The sequence below is a fragment of the Molothrus aeneus genome, chromosome 11, assembly GCF_037042795.1.
Source record: "Molothrus aeneus isolate 106 chromosome 11, BPBGC_Maene_1.0, whole genome shotgun sequence".
Lineage (NCBI taxonomy): Eukaryota > Metazoa > Chordata > Aves > Passeriformes > Icteridae > Molothrus > Molothrus aeneus.
In genome coordinates, this window is record NC_089656.1 from 17,824,953 (window position 1) to 17,850,918 (window position 25,966).

At 43.6% G+C, this 25,966-nt stretch overlaps 1 protein-coding gene across 1 annotated transcript; it reads right to left on the bottom strand.

The window, feature by feature from the left end:
- Window positions 1-6,317: 6,317 nt before the first annotated feature.
- Window positions 6,318-24,017, bottom strand: MLYCD (malonyl-CoA decarboxylase). The gene is made up of 5 exons (XM_066557337.1): window positions 23,532-24,017; window positions 17,541-17,653; window positions 16,425-16,581; window positions 15,790-15,939; window positions 6,318-7,702 (listed from the first exon to the last, which is right to left on the bottom strand). The coding sequence occupies exons 1-5, from the start codon at window positions 24,012-24,014 to the stop codon at window positions 7,169-7,171; spliced, it is 1,437 nt and encodes a 478-aa protein (XP_066413434.1). The 5' UTR covers window positions 24,015-24,017; the 3' UTR covers window positions 6,318-7,168.
- Between the last annotated feature and the right edge of the window lie 1,949 nt (window positions 24,018-25,966).

Consider the following 25,966-nt stretch of genomic DNA (forward strand, 5'->3'; position numbering starts at 1 on the left):
CAAACACTGGCTCATTCTCATTGAGAATGTTTTTATAAACATGACAACATGAATGTTTCCTTACCTCTTACTTTTATGCATGCATCAAAGCCTATGGAATACAGACTGGAAGAGATACACTCTGTACCAGGGAGGAAGAGAAACAGCAAAAGAGATGGCAACATAGTGAATAAATTCCTCTTAATTAATAAATTTCATCACATTAACAATGGCCTAAGCATAGCAGTGAGCACTTCAGGGAAAAGCGCTCTCATATCTTACTCCAATATATTTTCTATCAAAAACCTGCTCTCTTAATACTCCCTTTCTCAGCCACTTGTGTCAGACTGAATAGACCCAAATCCTCAGAATTATTTCCTTCAGGAAAAGAAATGATGAATCTGTGTAGCAGTGAGAAGAGCCTTGTTCTGTTTTAAAAGCTCTCACTCCTACATCATTCATTCTGTTAAGGCTCCCCCAGCCAGCCCTGCACAGGCTCCTGATCCAGCTGGGGAACTGCACTTTACAGCACCACATTTTACTGGCTTTTTGGGCTCTCTGAGTGATCTTATCTAAATCAGCTGCATGTTAAAAACCAGAGAAATACACCTGTGCTGCTGTGCCTCATAGAACAGTTCCTTGTCATCAAATATAAACTGTGTTTTTCCATGGTGGATCTGCCAAGAATCTCCACGGGCTGCTTGGGAAGAGGTGGGGCAGGAGCAGAGGACAGCAGTCCCCAGTTAGACCAGCCTGATATTATTTCAAAATTTAGTTCATTCAGCTTGAAAGCTCCTGTGCAACTCCATACCTCAGCAGGGAGAAAAACCCTCAATATCTGAGGACAAAGTTATGAGGATCAGGTATCACTGTGCTCTGAGACCGTGTTCACAGGGCTCTGAGGATGAAGGCAGAGATGAGGATCTGGCTCCATGTTTCAGAAGGTTTGATTTATTATTTTATGATATATATTATATTAAAACTCTACTAAAAGAATAGAAGAAAGGATTTCATCAGAAGGCTGGCTAAGAATAGAAAAAGAAAGAATCATAACAAAGTCTTGTGTCTGGGACAGAGAGTCCGAGCCAGCTGGGCTGTGATTGGCCATTAATTAGAAACAACCACATGAGCCCAATCCCAGATGCACCTGTTGCATTCCACAGCAGCAGATAACCATTGTTTGCATTTTGTTCCTGAGGCCTCTCAGCTTCTCAGGAGGAAAACTCCTAAAGAAAGGATTTTTCAGAAAAGATGTCTGTGACAGTGCTCTGCTGCTATTGCAACTTCACAAAGACGCTTTAGCACCTTTTTCCCTCAGTGCTCTGGTGGTGGAACTGGGAGATAACCAGGTTCTTGTGAAAGCTGGACAAATCTGTCCTGATTTGAAGCCTCTGAAAGTCTTTGCATGCACAGGCTCAGGGGAAATACCATCAGGTAGCTGAATTCCTTGGAGCATTTAGCTGTCCCCAGCATGCTCCACTGAGCAAGAATTTAAGCTCTGAGCAAGAATTCCCTCTCCCTCTCTCCAGCTGTGTCCCTGACACCCAGAGCAGGGTAAAGCTCTGGGAACCTCACCTGGGTGACAGCAAACTGTGACCCCAGTCCTGCTGCTGCTCACCAAGAGAATAAAAAAGGGGCATGAGGGGGTGGGAGCCAAACCAGAGAAAAGCAGCAAGGAGAGTGGTGGGGCAAGGTCAGCAACAGGAGATGAAAATCCCAGATCTGAGGAAGAATTTGACTGGGGTATAAAGTGGAAGATTTTATTTAAAATTTCATTTAGATTTTAAAGATTGGGATAAGAGAGGCTGGGGAGCAGCCCTGCAGGAAGGGATCTGGGGGCGCAGGAGGATCTGCCAGGGCTGTCGTGGGAGCCAGGAGAGCAAATCCGGCCTGGGGTGATTCAAACAGAATAAACAGAATATTTATTGCTCCTGCATCCCTGGAAGTGTCCCAGGCCAGGGCTGGGAGCACCCTGGGACAGTGGAAGGGGTCCCTGCCCATGGCAGGGCTGGAGCTGGTGAATTTTAAGGTCCCTCCCTACAAACCCCAGCACTCTCCCATTGCAGGGTGGCTGTGCCACAAATCCAGCAGAGAGCTGCACATTTGGAGGATGACATCAAAGATCTACGGTGCAAAATGTGTTTCAAGCACAATCTGAAGTTTGAGCAGGACTCAAAAGATGATTATTCAAAAATCCAATTAAAAGTTTATCCTTTGCCTAAAGGCATCCTCTTAACTCCAACAGAACTCGTTAGGAGAACTTTAGTTGCAGTAAAAATATGAAATTTCAAGGCTATCTCATCAGGAGAATATTCTCTGAAATAAAACCACAACAACATTTATTTTAAAAATTTAAGCAAACACAATTTAAATATTTAAATTGCATTTTAAATACCGTTCTGGAACATGAAGTCTATCTAAGCATATTCTGAGATACAGACTGTAATAATGCAATGATTTTTTCCCTATTTAAAGTTCTGGCATCATTTCCTTTTCTTTTGTAATTAGGCAGAAACAACATGTGTCATTTTAATTCTCAATCTTTCTCTTTCTCCACCACTCCCCTGAAGAGTCCCAAATTCTGATTCTGGCTAAGATTCAGTAAATAATTCCAATCCAATCCCCAGTAGCTGGGTTAATGAATTGTCTCATTTAAAAGTCACATTTAGCAGAGATATTGCAAATCTACTTCAGTGACTGTTACTTTAATTTTCCTTCATACTTTTCATTCTTTAAAAAGAAAAAAGGCCTATTAGCTTCAACAGTTTAGTAAAAATTCCTTTTTTCTTGCCATTTCTTAAAAATGGAAACAGAATATTTTTTATTTTGTCACCATCTGACCAGGTACTGTTTAATTGAGCTCTTTCAGCTGCAGCTGCTCCCTTCCAGAGATTATCTTTGTTAATTCTGCCCACAATTAAGAGATGATAAAGAGGAAGAGATGGATATTGATTAGTATTACACATAATCTAAAAATGCCATACAACCTTCTGGTTTTCAATACTGAGCAGGGAGCTAATGCATCCTGCAGGCAATTATGGCATCTCCAGGAAAAAACCACAGAAATCTGCATTTGCACATAATCATTACAGCCTTAGCAGCAGATTTTATTTGTTTGTTTTTTTGGTTTAAGAACTTATCCAGCATGTCAGGTTACATCTTGCTTTTCCCCAGCCCTGCTGCAGATTTCTGAATATACACTCATTTATTAGACATAAATGGCAAAAAGTGATTTTGTTTTTTGTTTTTAGTTTGTTTTTGGTTGTTTTTTTTAATAGTTTTGGGTATCCAATAAAACCCAAAACTTAAGACAGACTACAAGAGACCTTGAAAATAACCCAGTTATGCTGTGTTAATTCCTGGCTTAGAAGGGACACCCCAAGGCAATCCAGCTTTCCCCATAACCTGTGGTTGATGCCTCGATGGAAGATTTATGTGGAAAAAATGTGGAAAAGTGCCAATCACCTGCCAGAAAGTTGGGTAAGTGCAGGAACACACCTGGACAGGCTCATGACATGCCTTTAGGTCCATTGATCCTTCTGGCAGCTCACTGTACTCCACAGTGAACATTTATTCAACACCCCAGTGGTTCTTACCCTCACTTGAGAAAGATTTGGGTTCAAATTTCTTGAAAAATTCAAATGCTTTTGGAAGCACTAAAAATACCAGGCAATAAATGATAGCTCATTCCTTATTTCCTGAAGAAAACAATGCTCAAAGTGTTTTAACTGCTCCTGGCATGCTGGGCACAATCCTGACCCCTCCTTCCTGGAGGAGTTTCCTCACCAAGAGGCTGAAGAATCACATTGCCCTTACATTGCTCTATCTCCACACCACCTTTGTACCCTTTTCTGCAAGGAGGAATTCCCTCAGGGGGCACATTTGGGAGCTTGTGACAGTCAAGAAGTAAAATAAACTGCAGAGATACACATGGGAAGTTTGTCTGCTTCAAGCATTTCCTTCTTTTAGCAGCTCTGTGATGGCCCAGGACCTGGAAATGAACTGAAAACTGCAAATCCTCCAGCCAAGCACTGTCTGGGCTCTCAGTGCTGACACAGGGCACAGCTCAGAGCACAGCTCCCACTTTGCCCCACACAACTGGCACTAAGGGACACAAAAAACACAGTCCTGGGACACAAAAACAGTCCTGGGACACAAAAAACAGTCTTGGGACACAAAAAACACACTCCTGAGACACAAAAAACACACTCCTGGGACACAAAAACAGTCCTGGGACACAAAAAACAGTCTTGGGACACAAAAAACAGTCCTGGGACACAAAAACCACAGTCTTGGGACACAAAAACCACAGTCTTGGGACACAAAAACCAAACCCCTGGGACACAAAATCCAGTCCTGAGTTGATCATAAACAGCCCCAAGTGACAGAGCAACATAATTTCTATTGATTTGCTTTCAAAGGCAGGATGCAGCTGTGAAACTGAGGTGGTTTTCTACACAGCCCCTTCCAGCACAGCAGCTCCCTGTGCTCACTGAGGAGAGGCACTGAAAGCAGCCTCCCCTTTTTCCTCTGCACACTCTTCTGTGCTCCTCAGGAGTGGCACTGCAGTGGCACTCAGTGACAGGGACAGAAAGGAACTGGGTGTCTCTGTTCTTTCAGTGCTGTGAAGACTCCCTGGGACAGAGCACACTCCTCTCCAGGGACACTTATTGTCCTGGTAAGTAGCACAGATGGTGAATATTTAATTTTTTTTCTCCTCAGCATCTTTCATGCTAAAATCTCTCTTCAGTAGCAAGCTGGAAAATCCAACAGAAAGACAAAAATCGATGGCCAGTGCAAGAAAACTAATAGCACTTAACAGCTGATGGCTTTTATGGGCAGCCTGTCCCACCTCCATCTCCAAAGGATCCCTCTGCAGTGCCCTGGGTGCTGTGCTGTGACACAGAGCTCCCTGCAGGAGCTGTGGCCTCACACTGCTAAGCCATCAATGGAAAAGATGATGTGACCTCAGAAAGCACAGCCCAACCAACCAGCACAACCAGCACAACTGCTGGAAAGGAAACAGCTCTGCAGGTGCTGAGCTTCTGATGGAGAGCAGATGGCACCTAACAAATGTACCCATCCACAGGAGCTCCAGGAGGAAGCTGCTGCAGCTTTGCAATCTCCTCAGCCCCATCACAACAGCAGATTGAGCTGGATGATGCAGGGGTGAGTTCATTCAACACCCAGAGAAAGGTGGGTGCTCGAGGGGACAGGGACAGAGCTGGTTGTGACATGGCCTGGTTGTGAGCACATGGGTCAGCAGCTGAGGAACCAGTCCTGCAAGTGGATCAGGGAGAGAGAAATGGCAATTGTTTCTCACAGCAGCTTGTGGGAATTTTAGGAGTTGTAGGAATGTGATAACTTGTAAGTATAAACAATCTACAGGTAGCATTTTTCCACTTTGTTTTCCTGTTCTTCTCAAGGACAGTGTGTGAAAATGTTTTTTATTAACTAGCCAATCTAGTAGAATATGTTGTATCAATCTGTATAAACCAAAGAATCCTTTGCAATAAAAACTCTTTTTCTCCTCTTGCAATTGAGTCTCTCCTCTGTCCTTGTGTCATTCTTAGCTCGAGGGTGACACTGCAACCACAGGGTGCAGGTGGGAATTTCTTTGCCATGCCCAAATGCCAGCATCCATCCTGATTTGGAAGGTTGGTAGGAATAAAACCAGAGAGAAGCCCTCTCTTCCCCTGAGCTGTGTGAGATGTAGGCAGGCAGGTCTGGGAAAGAGCTGCAGTGTTAGTGAAGCATTAGCAGCTTTGCTTTTCCTCCCTCATATGCTGCTATCATTTCATGTCACTGAACCAATTCTCATACAATTGTCTGAGGCTCCAAGTGGAAAAAACTCATTATCCTTCGAGTCCAGCTGTTAAGAATATGGGATTATGTTGTATTTCCATCTGCAATACAGCAGAAGCATTAGCTCTTTTTGAACTATGGCCAGGAGGATGCAGATTTAATTGCCCTCATAGCTCCTCCTGCTTCAAAATAAAACCATCTTTCAAACCCATTGCATTTTCACAACTCTTGCACTTGAAGTAAGTGACCTGGCTCCCTCAAACCTGAAGAGTTTAACAAGGAGAGGGTTCTCTTGCTCTATTCCTGCCAGCCAAGAATGGCTGGTATATGTTTATACAAGCAGCTCAATTCCACCTTCAAACCTGAATTCTAAGTCAGTTGAGAAAGAATAGAAAGCCCAAGAGAATGGAGCCAAGCCCTGCCCACTGTTAAAACCAGGAGTGTCCTGAGTGTTCACTGTGTGGTGAAACTGCTGTCAAGGAGGGTCACTAAGTGAAGGGGGGAGATGCTGAAACCACATCAACAAACCATGATTTATTGAGAAAGTTTGTTTTATTGGCTTATAAATCACACCTACCTCGTTATTAAAAAAGCTCTTTATCAACTTAAAACGTTACCAGAGCCAACATATAATATACATATTTAGAGACTCCTCACCTGATTCCCAAGTAACAGTCTGGCTTGTTCTCTCCTATCTGAACACTTCCTTATTGCTCATTAAATTGTAGCAGCCAAAACATGCAAATCTAACCTAACATACCTGCTGTACTGAGATCCTGATTTTTCAACATTAGTGCAAGGCTCTTCCACGCTCCAGCAAAGCAAAGATTCAGTGAGTTTTAGATTTAAACAGGAAAATACCAGGATGTTTTACATGAGATTTTTCTGAGGGTGCAAAAGACAGGTATTGTAGAAATAAACTTTTTAAACAGTAGATTGCTGTTTTGATAATATGTTTGACCCCAAATTGACCTTTACTCCAGGTACTTTGGTTCTGAACAATCTATAGCAGCATTTTGACAGAGAAGTGCAGCTCCTTTCAAACACAGCTGATATAATAAATTACCAACAGAATATTGTTGGCTCAGGTATTTTTTTTTTTGAGTCACCCCCGGGCTGTACCTGATGAAGATGATTTTACTCTCCATGAATACACACCACAGGTGATTCAAGCAGGTGGAGCACACCTTGTGAGCACAACCTGCTAACCCAGGTAACCCTGAGCACTTTGTGACTGCAGTAAGACAGTGCAGGTGAGCACAGCTCTTTGCAGTCAGCACCACTCACTGCGATGTTGATGTTGATGATGATGTTGATGATGATGATGATTGATGATGATGATGATGATGTTGATGATGATGATGATGATGATGATGATGTCCCCCTAGAGCTTGCTGTTCTGCTGGAACTGGGCCACCAAGGCCAGCACCTGCTCGGAGGCCCTGACCTGCTTGGAGGCCAGGTAGAGGGCACTGTTGGAGGCTGTGTCCTCCAGGAAATACCTGTAGTTGACCATCATGCCACAGGAGGCCCCCAGGCCCCTGGGGCTGCTGTCCCCCATCCAGTTGATCCTCCAGAGCACCGAGCCGTTCTGCAGGTGGAAATTGGCCACGGGGTTGAGGGCATAGCCCCTGTGCTTCTCCCCATACAGGTACCAGGCACAGAGCCTCATCAGGGGCGACTGCAGCACCTGCACCAGCTTTTCTGACCTCACCCACTCGTTGGTGTTCAGCAGTTTCTTTAGTGTGTTACTGGTGGGGTCTCCTGTGAGCTCAGAGATTTCCTGCCACTCAGATTCTGTAAAAAGTTCATTCCTTCCCTGGTCTTTTGTCTGGGAGGAGAGGAGACCAACGAGCCATTTTGTGAATCCTGGGATAGGTGAAAGTGTGGAAAAAGCTTCTATCTGAGGAAGTTCTTTCTGCAGACAAAAGGAGAGAACAAATAAATCATGGGTTTGGTCATGACTGACACAGAGAAGTTTGAGTCAAAGGGCAGCTGATGGCCTTGGCTTTTTGGCAAGTGAAAACCAGGGAATCTGAGAAGGAACTGATACATATGGACACAAAAGGTGAGAAAAAATCCCCCTGGCAGTAACAGGTTAGTGATGAGAAGGCACTGGGAGCACACAGAAAATTTTAACACTGCCTGAATCCATTCCTCACACACCATCTCATAAAAGCACTTTTGCAGTACTTAACACCACTGGGTTCTGCTGTTATCCTTTTACAGGCAGAAATAAACATAAAATCACAGGCCATAAAGAAGTGATTCTGAAGAGAGCATTTTTTAAATAGACATGCAAGTTTGGAGAACCATTTAAATACTATTTATTTTTCATAAATAACTTTTTTTAAAAATCAAGGGCAGTTTATTATTTTAGTCTATTGTAAAATCAAGAGGTATTATATTTAGATTTTTATGGAAAGAAGTTATTTCCTGAAGTTTTGAATGAAATTCTTTATAAAGGCCAGCTACCTTTAATGATATTCCCTAAACCAGCAAGAAATACAAAGTGTGTGAATATTTTTTATTGCAAGTATAACACTAGTTTTAACTATATAAATATATATAAATATATTTAAATATAAATAAATTTTATATAAATATAAAATTTCCTCTCTACTCCTGCTAATTTCTGATTAATCCTTGCTAACTATGAAATCACGTGAAACAAAACACACATAAGGACAACTGTGTTAGCTTTGGGGCTCACCAGTGAGAAGCATAAAGTCAGTGTCACTTGGAATGACCCCAAAATGGATCAGGCAACCCTCCTGGAGGAGTGGGGAGCCAAGGAACAGAGGGAAGACAGAGCTGAGCTGAAACCACCCCCGTGTTGGTTTAATTACTGTTCCAACAGAAGAAATGGTAAGAACCAAGACATTCATCAACATTACAGAAGCATCTTAATGTCAGCAGAAAATTGTCTTTAAATGACTACAAATGGCGCTTTTTCTACCTCGAGGATTACCGAGGTACCCATTAAAAAGCCATCAGGGCTCAGCTGGTGCTGCCAGGTTGTGGGAGCTGCAGCTCCTCGCTGCTGCTGAGCTCCACAGCTGCCACCTGCAGCCTGTCCGGGAGGCTGCAGGGGCAGGGATCCATCTCTGGATTCCCAAAACCTTTTCCCTGCCCACAGCAGCGTCCCAAAGCTGGCCCTGCTGCCCTGTGCCTTCCAGCACGGGGACACACGGCCAGCCCTGCAGCCTGGGGACACAACTGGGTCACCTGCCCTGTATCTTTGGTAATTACATACAGCAGCCTAAGAAGTCTTTTGGGACCAGGCAGGGACAAAGAAAAGCTGATCAAGTTACATCTTATCAAAGGAACACCTCATTTCATCTCCTTAGAGAAGCAGATAGAGAAAACCAATCAAATTATTTCCTAAAACCACTCCTTTCTGTATCTTATTGAACAAAACGGCATTTTTGTCATCAGAGCTCCCAGGAGATCCTGACTGGGTCATGCTCACAACTGCTGCAACTGCCACACAAAGACAGTGCAATTCTAGGAAAGAAGTAGAACCTTTTTTCAAGTTTCCACTAAAAGACATGATGTATTTTAAAATGTATTTTATTTTTAGGAGTAATTCCGAGGCTGATGTCCTTAACACCATCTGTGAAATCCAACCATCAGCTTTCCTTGCATGTGCATTTCATCAAATTAAAAAGTTCCTTTACAGCCATCCCTCCCACTTCTGTTTGCTCCTGAACAGAGCTGCCAGGGCTCTCCCTCAGGAGCTGAGTACTCTAATCCTTTCATGGGGTACCAATCCCAATCTCCTCATCAGCCTGCAGAGCCCGAGGGCACCCGTGCACCACCCACCATGACAAAAGGGACAGTGAATTATTTCCTCCCCTCTCTGTGGGCTAATAACAAGCACTGCCAAGTTCCCAATGAAACAATGACAGGGATTCCTGAGACACTGGCTGCTCCTTGCTCATCCCCTCTTCCTGCTGTGACCTCTCACCCAGACACCCCAAACACTTCACAGGTTGGTAGCTCGTTCTCTATTAAAAACACCAAATGGGAAATTGTGTGCTTTTACTTCTCAGGACAGATAAGACACGGGGAAGTGACCCCATTTTGAAGTGACAGTACCAACTACTAGATATCTGATAAAAGCTTTATTCAGAAGCTTATCTGAGGCACCCATTTCTCATGGAAAAATAAATAAATGCACTGGAGTGGGCATATTTATGTTTTGCTAAATTGATGTGCTGGATTCTAAGGCTATTGGTGGAGATCCATTAATGTTTACTTTCCTGTCAGAAACTCACACACCATTAAGAAACAGCTGCTAGTTTTGGTTTGGGGTAGATTTCTGTGTTTGATTGTTGCTTTTTGTTGTTGTTTTCTTTTTCCTTTCCTTGCAGAAGAGCACAGATTTCCCCCATTATCCCTATCTCATCTGAAACTGTCTTGCACTCAGAAAGCTGCAGTCCAAGGTCACATTTTTCATCAATGAAATCAAAGCCTGTTTTGGAAATTATCATCTCCCCAGGTCACCTAGATCAAATTAAGGTAGCAATTATCAACAGCCCAAGCAGAAAGCTAAAATCTGCCCCCAGTTGTTGAGCATTCTATTGAGTCACACAGCAGCTATCAGTTTTCTCCCTCAAATGCCACAGGCTATAAAATCCTAAGGAGTTTTCTCAAAGGCTTCAGCACAGTTATCTGTGTCTGTCATCTGCTGACTGAATTGCCATGATGTACCTTCTGCAGAGCCCCAGACTGCTCAGAGTGCCTCTAAACACATTGGGAATTAAATGTCTGGCTAATGAGAAATCCATCCACCTCCTCGTTCAGCAGCACCTATCAGCTTGCTACAAATGATCTGCCTGCACTCCATTTGGGGTTTGTTTGCTTTTATGTAGTTGTCTGAAATAGTTTCAAAATCCAATTCATTTCTGGGAACAACACAAGCTTCAATTTCAGAAATACAAGAGATCATTTTTGTTGCCTGCTCCCTGCTTTATATACATTAATATAAACAAGAGACTGCACAGAATGCCTACACAGCCTATGCCCAGATTTGTACAGGGACAACTGGGATCAAAGTGGTATCAGTGGCCTAATGAATTCATCCCAAAATAATCCCAACAGGATATGCTCAGAAACAACAGAAGCCTGTACACAAACCCCTTCTGTATTATCTGTGTAGCAAACTTTCCTCAAGAAACTGCCAAAAACCAAATAACCTGCTCCTGAGAGCAGCACAGCTCCTCCCAGGATGCTCCTTGTAGGTGACACCAGCTCCAATTCTGATCTCCAGAATATCCCCCCTACCCCAATTACACAGAACCATTCCTGGGGCAAACGCCAAATCTCAATGTCCAGGGAAAGGTTAAGGATTCCAGCTGCAAACTGTGCACACAGGGGAAATGAGGACCCCATTTTGTGCCTCAGCTTCATCCATCCTCCATCTGCTGAAATTAGTGAGAGCCAAAAGCAGCAGCCACCCATTTGTACACAGTGCCTCAAACTAACAGTGCTCAGCACTGGGGTCTGAAATCCCCACCAGTTTTCCCAACAATCCCAGTAAAAACCCATTTTCAAGGAATGCTTTCAGGAGGGAATCAGTGCTTGGCATCCTTTGAAGGTGACAAGTGCTGCCCCACACATGCTCATGTTTAGCAGTGACCAATTCAGGCAAATCAGCAAGATTTCTAAAAAATTAAATTCGATTTTAATTGTGTATTCATGAGTTATTAAGGAGTATGGTAGTAACTGGATTTATAGACATCATTTTCTATTTTAGATCAAGGTTTCAGTAGAGTTTTTTGAAATCCTGTCAGGTGAAGGCTTTGATGCAGAGGGGTTCTCAGCACACTCCTAACTTTGTACATGTCTTTTCCTGACCTAATGATACACATTCATGACAGGCCCAATTTGGAGTTTTCCTCATGAAGCATGGCAGCTGGGATTTCAGTCTGGAGGTTACAGTGGCACTTACAAGTAGAAGTGTCAGAGCAGATTACACTAAGGTAGAAGTCAGGTAAAGGATTTTTACTGGAGGATAAAAGAAGTTTTAAGAGCTTGCAGCACCTTGGGACAGCACAACTGAAACAGAATTGTGCAGATCAAACAGATGTCCACAAAAAGTAGCTCAAATGGCAAGTTATAAAAGTGTCTCAATCATCAATTTAAATAAAATGAAAAACAGAATCTTCAACCCTTTCAAATGGTCTCCTCTTCCCAATGCATTTTATTACCAGTTAAATTAAAGAGAGTCTCAACTTCTGTAACCTGGAACACTTGGTGATTAAGCAGCACTTGAAAAAAAAGATTTGTTTATTGCAAAGCCATGCAAAGGTGATATAAAGAATCCTCTTCCTAGCAGAGACCTCACCCATCTATTTTTACACAGGCTGCTGGACACTGGCTTAATGAGATGTAATTTTTGACCCAGGACTTTTTTGCTGAGGCTGGATTGTTTCAGCTGCTGTCACCAAGTCCACTCAGCACTCCTGTGCACCATTTGTCCCTCCTGAAGTGTAATTCTGCTCCCAAGAATTATGTCCAACCTGAATAGAGACAACCTTGGCAAGTCCTTTGCTGCACCTGAGCAGAGAGAAAGAGAGCACATGTGTGCAATTAATCCACAGGAAAAAGGACTTCCAGGATTTTGGGAGCCAGGCAAAACAGGCTGCCAAGAGTATTTACTCACTGCATGGCCTGCCTTTGGCCTGAACAACCCTGACTTTGTAGAAATTCCACACTGGAAGTATTTTGAAGCTGAAATACAGAGGGCTTCTGTCCTCTGAGGGGTGAGGTCCCATGGGATGGGAGGCACAATGTTTGCAGCTGAAGCTGAATGAGGAGGCCTTGCAGAAGAGCATCAAACCATTGTGGGAACAACAGGAAAATGATTGAAATTCACTGCACAGATGCAAAACGGGCAGTGGGAGATGGTTCTTGCACTATTCAAGACAAACTCGAGGACAAGTCTTTGGAATGAAGGTGGAGAAAGCATGGAGGAGTGTGAACAATAGGAGAGAGAAAAATATGAACATCAACCAGTGAAGAAAAAACTATCAGAGAGCCACATTCCCAATGGATAAATATTCCTGGATTATCCTTTCTCTTTTCTTTAGCCCTAGGGTGGTTCCCTTCCAAGCAGGAATGGTGCAGGGCAATGCACAGAGGTTGTTGTACCTTTAATCTGTGCACACAGACTACACACAAACTCCTCAGTCCATGTCCAATTTATCACACAATTTCCTACCAGAACATTTTTCACAACACCTTTAAGCACTGTAGGAAATTGGAGTAGGGAGGAAGAGCTCCACCTTTGGCATTGCATGGAAAGCACTCAAGTTTTCAAGTTATTTAAGACTGAGGATTAATTTTATGATTAAAATGTATTTCAAGGCATCTCAGCAAAGGGTTTCCTTTGATAAACACTGAAGAGGGGCTGGGTTTCAAACACTGAAATGTAAAAACTTTGCCAGAAGTAGAAATACAAACCACACTCTTCTGTTGGACACACTGAATTTTAAATCCTGCATTAGGTTATCTAAGCATGATGTGTCTGTTTGCCTTTAGAACTCAAAATTTTGCTGGTGTTGCAAGCAATTAGTGATGGACAGATACAATGTCAATAGGGTTATTTTATGAGAGCAACTCAATTATCCAGACATTATTTTTCAGATGTGAAAGCAGATAACTGCATGAATTTATTCCAATTTCCCCTCAGTCAAGATCAGACAGATGGCATGGCCTAATTATACCTGGACTACTGCATTTTCAACAATTAATCTAAAAAACATTCCAAAAGCAAGATGCAACAAAATTCAGCCAAAATAGACATTAAAAAAATTTAAAAAAAACCCAAAAACTTCAGGGCAGCTATGAATCAGCAATTAAATAATCTATCACTTTCTGGCAGTAGAAGTTTGGAGCATCAAATTTTAAGATATTTTTGTAAGTAGAACTGAAGTTCTAAATCACAGGCTGTTTTCCAGACATGGTTACTAATCCAGATGTGAAACAATGAATATAAACACAAGTGGTGATCATTACTTTCAAGTAGTAGATTTGTCAGCAATTTAAGTAGTAAAGACTATTAAATAAAATAATGTGCTTAGTGCGGGAATGTGATTGAATCTCTCACACCACTCTGTACATGAATTTTCATTCCTTTCTCCAGTTGCTTGGAAGAAGGTTCCCCAAGTACTAAAGCTATTAACAATAATCCCTCAGCCTGCAATGATATTATCTACATTAACAGAACTGACTGGCAGAGAGTAAATGATTCTTTAGACTTTTAAGACATTTTCTTTACTATATTGCAAGACATACCAGGGGAAAAGAAATCTCTCTCCTTTTTATTTTTCTCAGTAGATGTATTCAGGGCATGCATGCACACTGCATAAATAACCAGGGGCAATTCAATATAACAAACAAAGCAATGAACTCATTAATAAATAGGAAGTGTTTCTGCTCCTGGAGAAGCTGTAAGATTTTAGAAAAGGCACTGTCAAGTACTTTGAAGAGAGAATATCTTGATCAGGCTCTTCCCACTCAACTGAGAGGCAACTGAATTGTATCAGAGCAGAACACAGCTCTGTCAAAGCCACCTCCAACAGGAATGTTCTCATTTAACTTCAGGAACCACACAAGGAATTCACACGGACCATGTCAGCTGTGGAACAGGATCTACATCTGGCAGACATCAAGCAAGAGCAGGAAATGCCCTTCCAGAAATGCCCTTCTAGGAAATGCCCTTCCAGAAATGCCCTTCCAGAAATGCCCTTTCAGAAATGCCCTTCCAGAAAATGCCCTTCCAGAAATGCCCTTCCAGAAATGCCCTTCTAGAAATGCCCTTCTAGAAATGCCCTTCTAGGAAATGCTCTTCCAGAAATGCCCTTCCAGAAATGCCCTTCTAGGAAATGCCCTTCCAGAAATGCCCTTCCAGAAATGCCCTTCTAGAAATGCCCTTCCAGAAATGCCCTTCCAGAAATGCCCTTCCAGAAATGCCCTTCCAGAAAATGCCCTTCCAGAAATGCCCTTCCAGAAATGCCCTTCTAGAAATGCCCTTCCAGAAATGCCCTTCCAGAAATGCCCTTCCAGAAATGCCCTTCCAGGAAATGCTCTTCCGGAAAGGCTCTTCCAGAAATGCTCTTCTAGGAAATGCCCTTCTAGAAATGCCCTTCCAGAAATGCCCTTCCAGAAATGCCCTTCTAGGAAATGCTCTTCCAGAAATGCCCTTCTAGGAAATGCCCTTCCAGAAATGCTCTTCCAGAAATGCCCTTCCAGAAATGCCCTTCCAGAAATGCTCTTCCAGAAATGCCCTTCCAGAAATGCCCTTCCAGAAATGCCCTTCCAGAAATGCTCTTCAGAAATGCCCTTCCAGAAATGCTCTTCAGAAATGCCCTTCCAGAAATGCCCTTCCAGGAAAGGCTCTTCCAGAAATGCCCTTCCAGAAATGCTCTTCTAGAAATGCTCTTCCAGAAATGCCCTTCCAGAAATGCCCTTCCAGAAATGCCCTTCCAGAAATGCTCTTCAAGGAAATGCCCTTCCAGGAATGCCCTTCCAGAAATGCCCTTCCAGAAATGCCCTTCCAGAAATGCTCTTCAGAAATGCCCTTCCAGAAATGCTCTTCCAGAAATGCCCTTCTAGGAAATGCCCTTCCAGAAATGCCCTTCTAGGAAATGCCCTTCCAGAAATGCTCTTCCAGGAATGCCCTTCCAGAAATGCCCTTCCAGAAATGCTCTTCAAGGAAATGCCCTTCCAGGAATGCCCTTCCAGAAATGCCCTTCCAGAAATACTCTTCAAGGAAATGCCCTTCCAGGAATGCCCTTCCAGAAATGCCCTTCCAGAAATGCTCTTCCAGGAAATGCCCTTCCAGGAAAGGCTTTTCCAGCTCTCCACATTCCCAAAGGCTGCTCAGGGAGGAAGTTCCAAGTGCAGGGGAAGCCCCAGCAGCTCCTGGGCTGAGCTGTGAACTGGGAACTAAACCATGCTGGGCAAACAGACCCTGAGCCCCCCTGGCACACCCACCTGCAGCTCCTTGACAACTCTTTTGATGAGGTGAGTCCCAAGTTCCACCCCCTGCAGGCCCTGCTGAGTCAAACTGATGGAGTAGAAAATTGCTGTTGTGATTTTCTCTCTATCTTCTGTCTCTAGAGGTGGCACTTCTTTCACTATGGCCTGGGAAAATCAGGATTCAAAATAAAAAATGTTAATAATAGTTGTTATCAGCATTATGGGGAGGTTTTTCTTTTTAACTTTTAAAGGCATTAACAATTTTCCCCACTGTTTTATTCATTAACAATAAAAATCTGATAAAAAGTAGGAAGACCTGCTTATTCATTAGCCAGTGCAGAGAAAAACTGTAATATGGTTTAAAGTTTTCAGAAGAAATTGCAACCACTTTGAAATTTTAGTCTCATTTTCTCTATGTATTTCTTATCTTTTCTTATTCTTCTTACTCTTGAGCAAATCCTCAAAATTTCAATTTAAATAATACCCAAGACAGACAAACTATCCCTGGAATTTTTACGAGCTAATTCTCTCTTCTCTAAAAAGATGAAACAAAAGCAAATATTGCGAAATCATACGGAATTGTGGATTTTTAAATAATCACACTGCAATGTCAGCACTTTGCTGTGTACTAAATGCCTCAGGGGCTGTACCTGGATGCTGCTGGAGATGTCACTGGTTAGTGCCACGTGCAGGACAATCAGTGGCTCTCCTGGGATGGCACAGTGAGAGAAGAAGTAGCACCTCCTGTAGGCCCCAACTCGCCGCTTCATATCCACCCAGTTTCTGACAGGGTGCACAGCTTCAGAACTCAAGGAGAAAATTTAAAAAGAAAATTACTGTTATCATTCATTTATTATAATTGTTATCATCAGCATTATTATCATTATTGTTATTATAATTGTTATTGTTATTGTTATTATTTCATTTAAAATAGAGGTCAGCTGCCCCACAAGATCAGTGCTTTTCCCACTGATGTCAGTGACAAAACTTTCCAATCAAAAAACAAGAATCAGGCTGTGAATAATGTAAAATTGTCAGCAAGCTCTGCCAAAGTGGATTGTAAAGGAATATTGCACACCCACTCACTGGTGTGTTTGCCAAATTACCTCAAAGAGTAATTAAATATTACTAATTATTTTTATTTGGAATATTCACCTTGTACGAGTTCTCTTCGTCTCATCAACACTCAACATACTTTCAGAACATTCTAGGGATTATTTTTTCTGCAAGATTTTATACAATAAGGTGGCCCACCACATAATGTAGTAATTTTCAACTTCTTCACCATTGACTGTTTGACAGAAGTTCAGAAATCAGTGTTGTAGACTCATAAATCAAAGCTGTAGATTCACAAATCTGTTACAGATTCAGAAATCAATGTTACAGATTCAGAAATCAATGTTGTAGAGCACACTGTATAAAAACCAAGGTGCTCTCTTCACATGTACTTTACAGGTGATCCTGTGCACCTCACCAGCCAAAACTACTGCAGCATCTCTGGGAATGTGGGAAGAGTAACTGAGGAAGTTGGAAGGAAAGACAGCACTCTACCAGTGCAATGTGAGAGCTACAGGATCAAATCATGGCACAAATGATCCCTTTACTCTTTCCTTCACTCCGTTTTTAAATTGGGCTCAGCACATTAATGCAAATATTTCATAATTATACTTTGCCTTCAGCTCAGAAAAGCAGAGTCTTGAAAACAGGGAATCTTTGCAGTCCCAAGCATTCCATCAGCTCCTGATCAAGGAGCCTTTGGCACTTACTCACTAATTTTCTGGAGAACTTCACAAGGTGACTGCCATGTGACCCGCTCCAGGTTGAGGAATCCTGTGCAGAACCATTCTGAGAGCATGTTCTTGAGAACTCCATTCATCTCCTGCACCAGAACAAAGATGGGGTGAGCTGCTGAATGAGAAAGGTGGAACATGGAAATGGGAGTGAAGATAACCTTGACTGACTCCAAATACAACACTGGGAGCTTAAAGGAAACTTTATGGATCTGCTTTAGAAGATTAACCACAAAATAGTCCAGGACTGAATCAGGACAATCCTTGAAGGGATTGTCTCTAGTGCAAGCAGGGACAGGGAAGGTCAGGAAAAACACTGTGGACAAAAAGCAGACAATGGGTAGAAGGTTTTGAGCAGATCTGACCACAGGCTGCAGTCTCACAGTAGCTCAGATTTCAATGCCATGGAAATATCTTTCAACAGGATGCAGACAGAATTTTTCTTCTCTAAAAACATGAAAATATTTGAGCAAGAAAAATAAAACCCAGGAGCATAAGACAATAGAACTGGAAAATCAAACCAGCTTTGGAGCAGTATGAGATGAAACCCAACTCCAATGTCAAAGCCTTTCATTGTAACAGTGATTCACTGCAATAGTGATTTTTATATTCCCTATCAGTTTCCTGCTGCCTGTATTATTAAAGATTTCCTGTCTAAATTTATTTGAATTTAACAAGTATTCTTGAACTCAGCACAGCATGAATATCCCTAGAAGAGATTCCAGAGCTTGTTCTGCTTTCTTCCATTTGCCTTGCACACAAGACACAGTGTGATACCAACTTACCAGCAGCCTGACCAGAAACCTGGGCTTTCCTGAAACCAACTTAATAACCATTTCCTTCAAAACAAAAACTCCTCATCTTCTATTCAAACTTTTATTAAATAGCTACTGCTGCACATAGAAGAGATAAAAATTAAGCTCCAATGTACCGTAGCTTGCTACATTAAAGAAAAACAACTGGAAAAAATATATAAATCTAATCAGAAAACCTAAAACATTTTTCCTAAGTTCAGATGTAGTCTCAGGACTGTCATAAAAAGCAGAAATATTTTCTATTACACCCTAAGTTGCAGAGGCACTTGTCAAAAAACAAACATCAAAGCAGGTTTGTGCTGGCCAAAGTAACTGCTACAAGTATTCCAAGACTAAATAAAAGGACAGGTTTATTCCTTAACACACTAGAAAAAAAAATTCAAACCCAGAAGAAACAGCCATTCATCTGCATAGAACACTTCTGTCCTCCATGATAATTCTTTTTCAATACCTTTTTTCTAAACAAATTTATTCTGATTGGTTGGTTTATTCTGACTTTAAGGTACCTCCCTTGTGAATCCTTCTTTCTGCACAGCTCTGAAGTTTTTAGATAATAACCATAAATCACTTTGGTCAGATACCCCATGGTGTAGTGGAAGTCTCCAGGCACTCCAGGATTGTTTGGTTTGTTTTCTTCTGTAGGGGCACACTGTAAACTAGAAAAATGAGCTGGAGTTGTGAGATTTGGGGGCAAAGGAACAGATTCTTCAGGCTCTGCTGCCATCCAGGTGCATTTTGAACTGCAGTTCAGCTGCAGTGCAGCAGGCAGAGCAGGATGGCAGCATTCCTGCACTCTGCTCTGCATCTCCTGCAGGCACCAGGCTCAGGAGGAGCTCAGGACACTCATCCTGCAGGGAAAATGGACAGTGGGAAGCACTGGAGTCAGGGGTTCTGCTCCTCTGAAGGCTCAGCAAGGGATGCCAATGGCTGTTCTCATACAGAGCTGTTGCAGGGTGCAGCTGGACAAAAGCAATGCAGCTGTAAGCAAAGAAGGAGGTGGAGGGCATGTGCTCTCAGTAATGATTTGGGGAGAAACAAATTCTGTTCATGGGGAATTACAAGTCAAACAACCTGTCAGCTGTGAATAATGAAGTTTTAGACAACAACAAGGCACTGTGCAGGAATTTGAATGGCTCCAAGTGGAAGGGACCTGGCACCAGCACTGAGTCCAGGAGAACAGGACACAGGGATGAAGGAGAGCAGGTTCAGATGGGATATTATGAATAAATTGCTCCCTCAGAGGGTGGTGGTGTTCACAGGGATCCCAGGACGAGGGAAGAGATGAGAATGTTGACTCCATGTTTCAGAAGGCTGATTTATTATTTTATTATATATATTATATTAAAACTATACTAAAAGAACAGAAGAAAGGATTTCGTCAGAAGGCTTGAAAGGAATAAAGAATGGAATGATAATGAAATCTTGTGACTGACCAGCTGACTGTGATTGGCCATTAATTAGAAACAACCACATGAGCCCAATCCCAGATGCACCTGTTGCATTCCACAGCAGCAGATAACCATTGGTTACATTTCATTTCTGAGGCCTCTCAGCTTCTCAGGAGGAAAGATCCTAAGGAAAGGATTTTTCACAAAATGTGTCTGTGACAGGGAGGCCCTGGCACAGTTTCCCCAGAGAGGCTGTGGGCTCCTGTCCCTGCAATGTCCCAGGCCAGGCTGGACAGGGTTTGGAGCACCCTGGGACAGTGGGAGGTGGCCCTGCCCAGGGCAGGGCTGGCACTGGATGGGCTTTGAGGTCCTTTCCAACCCAACCCCTTCCAGGATTCCACGATTCTGGCCTGACAAAACCTTCAGTGCAGAAAGACATCAAAGTTTCCAGTACCCAGAACTGTGTTTAACTCAGGTCATCTAAACAAGATATTTTGTTTAATATCTCAGTGCACAGGACAGCTGCACTCCAACAAGGCCAGGCTCAAGTTTGGGTCTCTTATTTTGCAGATTTAGTGGCAGGTTCTCTTATTTTGGAAATGTAGTGGTGTGTAAATTCTTATTTTCATTTCAGATGCCTTTTTAGCCATAAAAATTACATCTGCAACACTTCATTAAAAAGAAAAGCAAACACATTCATTATTCAGCATCCCAGTCTTAAATTTGAGCAATAAGACATACTCAGATTAGTATTTCAAATTACCAGCTATACTTCAATTTCTGCTAGCCAAGTCTAATAAATTGTGGTAATTTTTTTTCCTTGTTCCATGTTCTTGCTACGAGACAGCAAATTACAGCCTTTTAAATCTTCACACCAAGTACCTATTTCTTGGGCAACAAATGAGAAAACCCTTATGAAAACCTCCAATTAATTATATTTTATTAAGAAGAAATGCTTCTCTGATGAGGGAACTATTTCACTTTCCCTCTCAACCTACTAAATAAAATACCCCTCACAAGAGATGAGTTTTCCCATGGTTTTGGAAAGTTTGAAGTTTTCAACTTGATTTCTTTAATTTTGGACTTAGAGATGCACTCTGATATTGCCAAGTTTTTGAAGGTGTTGGAGGGGTTGGTTTGGTTTGTTTTGGGTGGGCTTTCAGGGATTTTTTTCTGTTGTTTTTTTTTTATTTTTTCCCCACAAATTACCTTCAAAATCTCCATAGAGAATATCCCTGGTGAGATACTGGAAGAAAATCCCCAGCAGCAAAAAAGGATTCAGTAGTGACACCAATTAAAGGTGACTGGTTTCTGCTTTGTTATTGCTAATAGTAATTACTGCAGTGATAATGGCACTGCTGAAAACTCTCCTGGCTCTTGTGGTTTATTTACTGGACATCTTAAAATTAAAATCATTATTTCTTTTTTTTCCCCCCCATTTCTGCTCATTTGGACAATGAGTAAATTGTGCTCAAGCACTTTCAAGTGACTTAATCACTTAAAGATGATATTTTACTGCAATCTGTTGAACAAACACAAAATAGAAATCATTCATCACCCAATATCTGAGCAGCCTGAGCTGCTTTTATGCTGATAGTGCTGAGAAAATAGAAAAATATTTCATATTTACAACACAGCAATGGGCAATCCCAGTTTTAATAGGTCTTTCAAATTAGAAAGTAAAAACTAAGGACTGACTGAGAAATATTTTAGACATTTTGAGCAAAACCAAAATCCCAGGAGGCCACATCATGCATTCTGTAATTCTCCACCAGCATCAAGGAGATCCATTTAATTTTATTCCCACAGTGTTTATTTCCTTGTCAGTGAAGACACAAATATACAGAGGTTATAAAACTCTTGTTGCACATTTGTCTTTATGTTAGAATTGAAATCAACTCTGCACTAATGAAATGGCTGCACAGGACTTTTGATAGGCAAACACCAAACACTTTTTTATGGACAAACTTCTAACAATGATGGTGCTTTTTTATTTTTCCAGTAGATCAACACAAGACCAAGATTACAAAAACACTCCAACCACTGCTTAATTATGGAAGGAGGTTTATAGATAAATCAATTTGACAAAATTGCTCTCTTTTTCATTATCTTGTGCCAGCAACTTGAACTTTTCACTGACTTTTTCTAAATCCTATGGAAAGATGAAGAATGTTTTAAAAGCAATCATTGGATGATTTGCCACCTGAGATCATAATGTTGTCCATTTTTCACCGGAGTCTTATTTCAAGGGCTGAAATAAGCCAAGTGAAGTAAGCAAGCAAAATGTAACAAATCTCAAGAGGAAAATGCTGGCACAGGAAAAGTAAAATGTTGCAGGTGAGAGGGTTCTGAACAGCAAGAGGAAGAGCTGCACCCACGAAACAGATGTGCAGCAAATTTCACTCTGTGGATTGCAAAAGCTCATCAGAAATTCAACTGTTTATAAGGACAGTGGAAAATCAGTGTCCTGTGGTGAAAAGAAGGAACAGAACACATGAGAAGAGCATAAGAGAGAGAGGACAAAAACTGAAACAGCAACATGAAAAATAATCAAGCCCATCTCTGCTGTAAATTCACTTTTAAAACAGTGTTCTGTGTGCCAGCACTTCCCAGTGCCACCCTATTGCTTCATAGCAGGGGCCACCTCCTTCCAGAGGTGCCATGGCCTGGGGACACTCGTGTCCCTCCAGAGAACCATGGAATTATTTCTGTTGGAAAACTCCAGCGAGTCCAGCCTTTGACCATCACCACCCTGCCAAGCAGACCATGGCACCAAGTGCCACAAGCAGTGGTTTCTTGAATATCTCCAAAGATGGGGACTGCACCACCCCTCTGGTCAGTTCCAATGTTTAATCACCCTTTACACGGAGAAATTCTTATTTATGTCTAAGCTGAGCCTGCCTGGCCCAGCCTGAGGCCGTTTTCTCTCCTCCTGTCCCTGTCCCTGTTCCCTGGGAGCACAGCCTGATCCCACTGTCCCCTCCTGTCAGGAATTGTGCAGAGCCACAAGGTCCCTCTGAGCCTCCTGTTCTCCAGGCTGAGCCCCTTCCCAGCTCCCTCAGCCGCTCTTCATCGGACCTGGCCCCTAGACCCTTCCCCTCCCCTGAACCCACCCCAGCAATGTCCTTCCTAAACCCACCCCAATGTCCTTCCTAAACCCTCCCCAATGTCCATCCTGAACCCACTCCAATGTCCTTCCTAAACCCACCCCAGCAATGTCCTTCCCTGAACCCACTGCAATGTCCTTCCTAAATCCACCCCAATGTCCATCCTGAACCCACCCCAATGTCCTTCCTGAACCCACCCCAATGTCCTTCCTAAACCTACTCCAATGTCCTTCCTAAACCCACCCCAATGTCCTTCCTGAACCCACCCCAATGTCCTTCCTAAACCTACTCCAATGTCCTTCCTGAACCGACCCCAATGTCCATCCTGAACCCACCCCAATGTCCATCCTGAACCCACCCCAATGTCCTTCCTAAACCCACCCAATGTCCTAACTGAACCGACCCCAATGTCCTTCTAAACCCACCCCAATGTCCATCCTGAACCCACTCCAATGTCCATCCTGAACCCACTCCAGCAATGTCCATCCTAAACCCACTCCAATGTCTTTCCTGAACCCATAAAGCCCCAACAGTGACGTGGGTTCCCGGCACTGCTTCCCAGCCTAAAGCAGCTCCACGAGCAGCACCACGAGCAGGAAGCCCCAAACCACATCCCCCAAATTCCCTCAGAGCCACCCAGCCCAGGCCGGCCCTCACCTTGACATGGGGCCCATCCACGGCCTTGCTCGCCAGCCCCTCCATCAGGTCGGCCCTGAGCTCCACGAGGAAGCGCAGCCCGCCCTCCAGGCGGCCCAGCTGCTGGAAGAGCCCTCGGTACTGGGGGTTCAGGTAGTAGCGGAGCCGGTCCTCGGCCTGCAGCAGCGCCCCGGGCTCCCTGCGCTGCTCTCGGGCCTGCAGCACCTTGGCTGCGGCCTCGGCCACCCGGCCGTGCTCCACGCCGAAGTCGCGGGCCAGGCGGGTCAGGAGCTCGGCGCGGGGCGGCCCGGGCTGCAGCGCGCGGTAGAAGCGCACGAACTCCGCGCCGCGCAGCTCGGCGGGCGGCGGCGCCTTCTCCTTGGTCTCGTAGGGCGGCAGCGGCGGCACCGAGCGGCGCAGCAGCTCCTCCATGGCCGGGGAAGCGCCCGACGAGAGGCGGCGCGGGCCCCGCGCGGCCCAGAGCAGCGGCCACAGCCGCCTCATCCCGCACACCGCCGCAGGCCGCGGCGCCGCCCACCCGCCGCTCCGCGCGCGGTGATTGGCTGAGCCTGAAGAGTGACAGCGCGTCCAGCCAATGGAAAGTGAGGAAAGCGTGGCGGGGCTGGGGGTGTGTGAGGGGTGTGTCGGCCGCCATGTTGAGTGTGGCGATCAGAGGTCACGGGCTGGTCCCTCACGGCCCGGGGATCCCCCGGCACCTCCCTGCCCTCGGAATGCGCCGCGCTGCACTTTGGAACCATCGAGTCATATCGGACACGGCACCAGGCTGTGCCAGGGGAGGGTCAGGCTGCACGTTAGCAGGAATTTCCTCACAGAAAGGGTGGTTAGACTTTGGGCTGCCCAGGGAGAAGTTGGTGTTCGGTCACAAGTTGAACTTGATAACCTCAGAGGTCCTTTCCAACCGAATTGATTCTGTACTTCCATGAATCATCAAGATTGGAAGAGACCTTTAGGATCACCCAGTGCAAGTGTTCACCCAGCGCTGCCACTGTGACCCTTAAACCACAACAACAAATGCCAGATGCAGACACCTAAACGTCTCCAGGGATGGTGGCCCACACCTCCCTGGGCAGCCTGACCTCCCAACCAGTGAATAAATTCTTCTCAAATACCTGATTGAATCTCCCTTGTCTCAGTTTATGACCTTGCACTGTCCACAGTATCCTTCTCTGTCCACTGGATCCCTCTCCCCTGTGGCTCCCATACTCCTGCTGGGCTGTGCTGGGTTTGTGGAACACCAGGCTTGCACAAGTCTGAAATAAATCATTCATGAGTGACTACAAGTGACACAAGTGTGGCAATGTTGGATGGGTGCACACCAGGGAACAAATCTGATTTCCTGGGCAGCTGCCCCATGTCCTGAGGAGGCTGTGGCTCCTGCAAAGCTGCTGATACCTTCAGGGATCACAGCCCCTCAGGGATCACAGCCCCTCAGCGATCATAGCCCCAGGCCAGCCCTGCTGCAGTTTTTGCTCTGAAACCACTGCAGGAAACAACACAAATTTGGTTGTGCAATTCTGAGGTTCACAGACCTGAGCGTGGCCTGTTCTTAAAGCCCTGTGGCAAAAAAGCTCATGGTGAGCCCAAAGAGTGCACTCTCAAGTGTGTCAGGACCTTTGTTAAACATCTCCATCCTGCTCCAGCTCAGGCTTAGAAAGGTAAAATTCCTCTGGACATTAAGGATTTGCCTCCTTTAGGCATTAAACCAACAAAACACACAGGTCATGATGTCATTGAGGTCAGAGTTGAGCAGAAATTGTCCTTAAAAGCACAGGGAATTGTGATTCTCAGCATTTGAAAGAATTGAGGAGAGAATCAAGCCCTCTTTGGCAGTGAAGAGACAAAAGAGAGCTCTGCCTAATTACACACTTTAGAACAATATGTTAGAGATTCCCAAGGATGGAGACAAAATTTAAAAAAAACACCATGAGCAGTATAGTCCTAGGGAACCGAGGGGCATAAGATAAACTATTACACCCTTAAGGGAGGGAAAACATGACTCAGAAGCATTAAAACATGTAAAAAAGACTTTAAAAAAAGTTTTAATCTCATTAGCAATGAATTAAGCTTCAGAAAATCCCTTCCCACCTTAAGAACTTAATTTTCAGCTAAATAAAAAGCCTTCAAAGTTGGCTGGTCAGTCCTTCTTCAGCTCCCCAGGAAAGGGGCTGTCAAAGAGCCTCTGTCTGTGTCAGATTCCCAGGATAATGTCTTTGGAGACAGAGGGGTAGGGAAGAGCTTCCACCAAAAATGATTATGATATTTCTATATGCAAATATAGAAATATTTTTATAGCAATTCTGCAGTTTCAAATAGGGATCCGTTAGACGAGTACAACTTTTTCCACTTGAAAACTAAAATAAAACGTTTTTAGCCGTGCTTTATAAAGAGAAGTGGACAGACTATTTTTTTAACAAAGGAGAGCTAGAAAATGAATT

What these genes read in the sequence shown, in the direction of transcription:
- MLYCD (XM_066557337.1), bottom strand. Translation starts at nt 24,014, where the DNA reads ATGAGGCGGCTGTGGCCGCTGCTCTGGGCCGCGCGGGGCCCGCGCCGC. An exon ending in ACATCTCCAGCAGCATCCAG is followed by an intron (nt 15,940 to 16,424) that starts GTACAGCCCCTG and finishes TGATTTTCCCAG; the next exon opens with GCCATAGTGAAAGAAGTGCC. An exon ending in GAGTTGTCAAGGAGCTGCAG is followed by an intron (nt 7,703 to 15,789) that starts GTGGGTGTGCCA and finishes TTTTGTCTGCAG; the next exon opens with AAAGAACTTCCTCAGATAGA.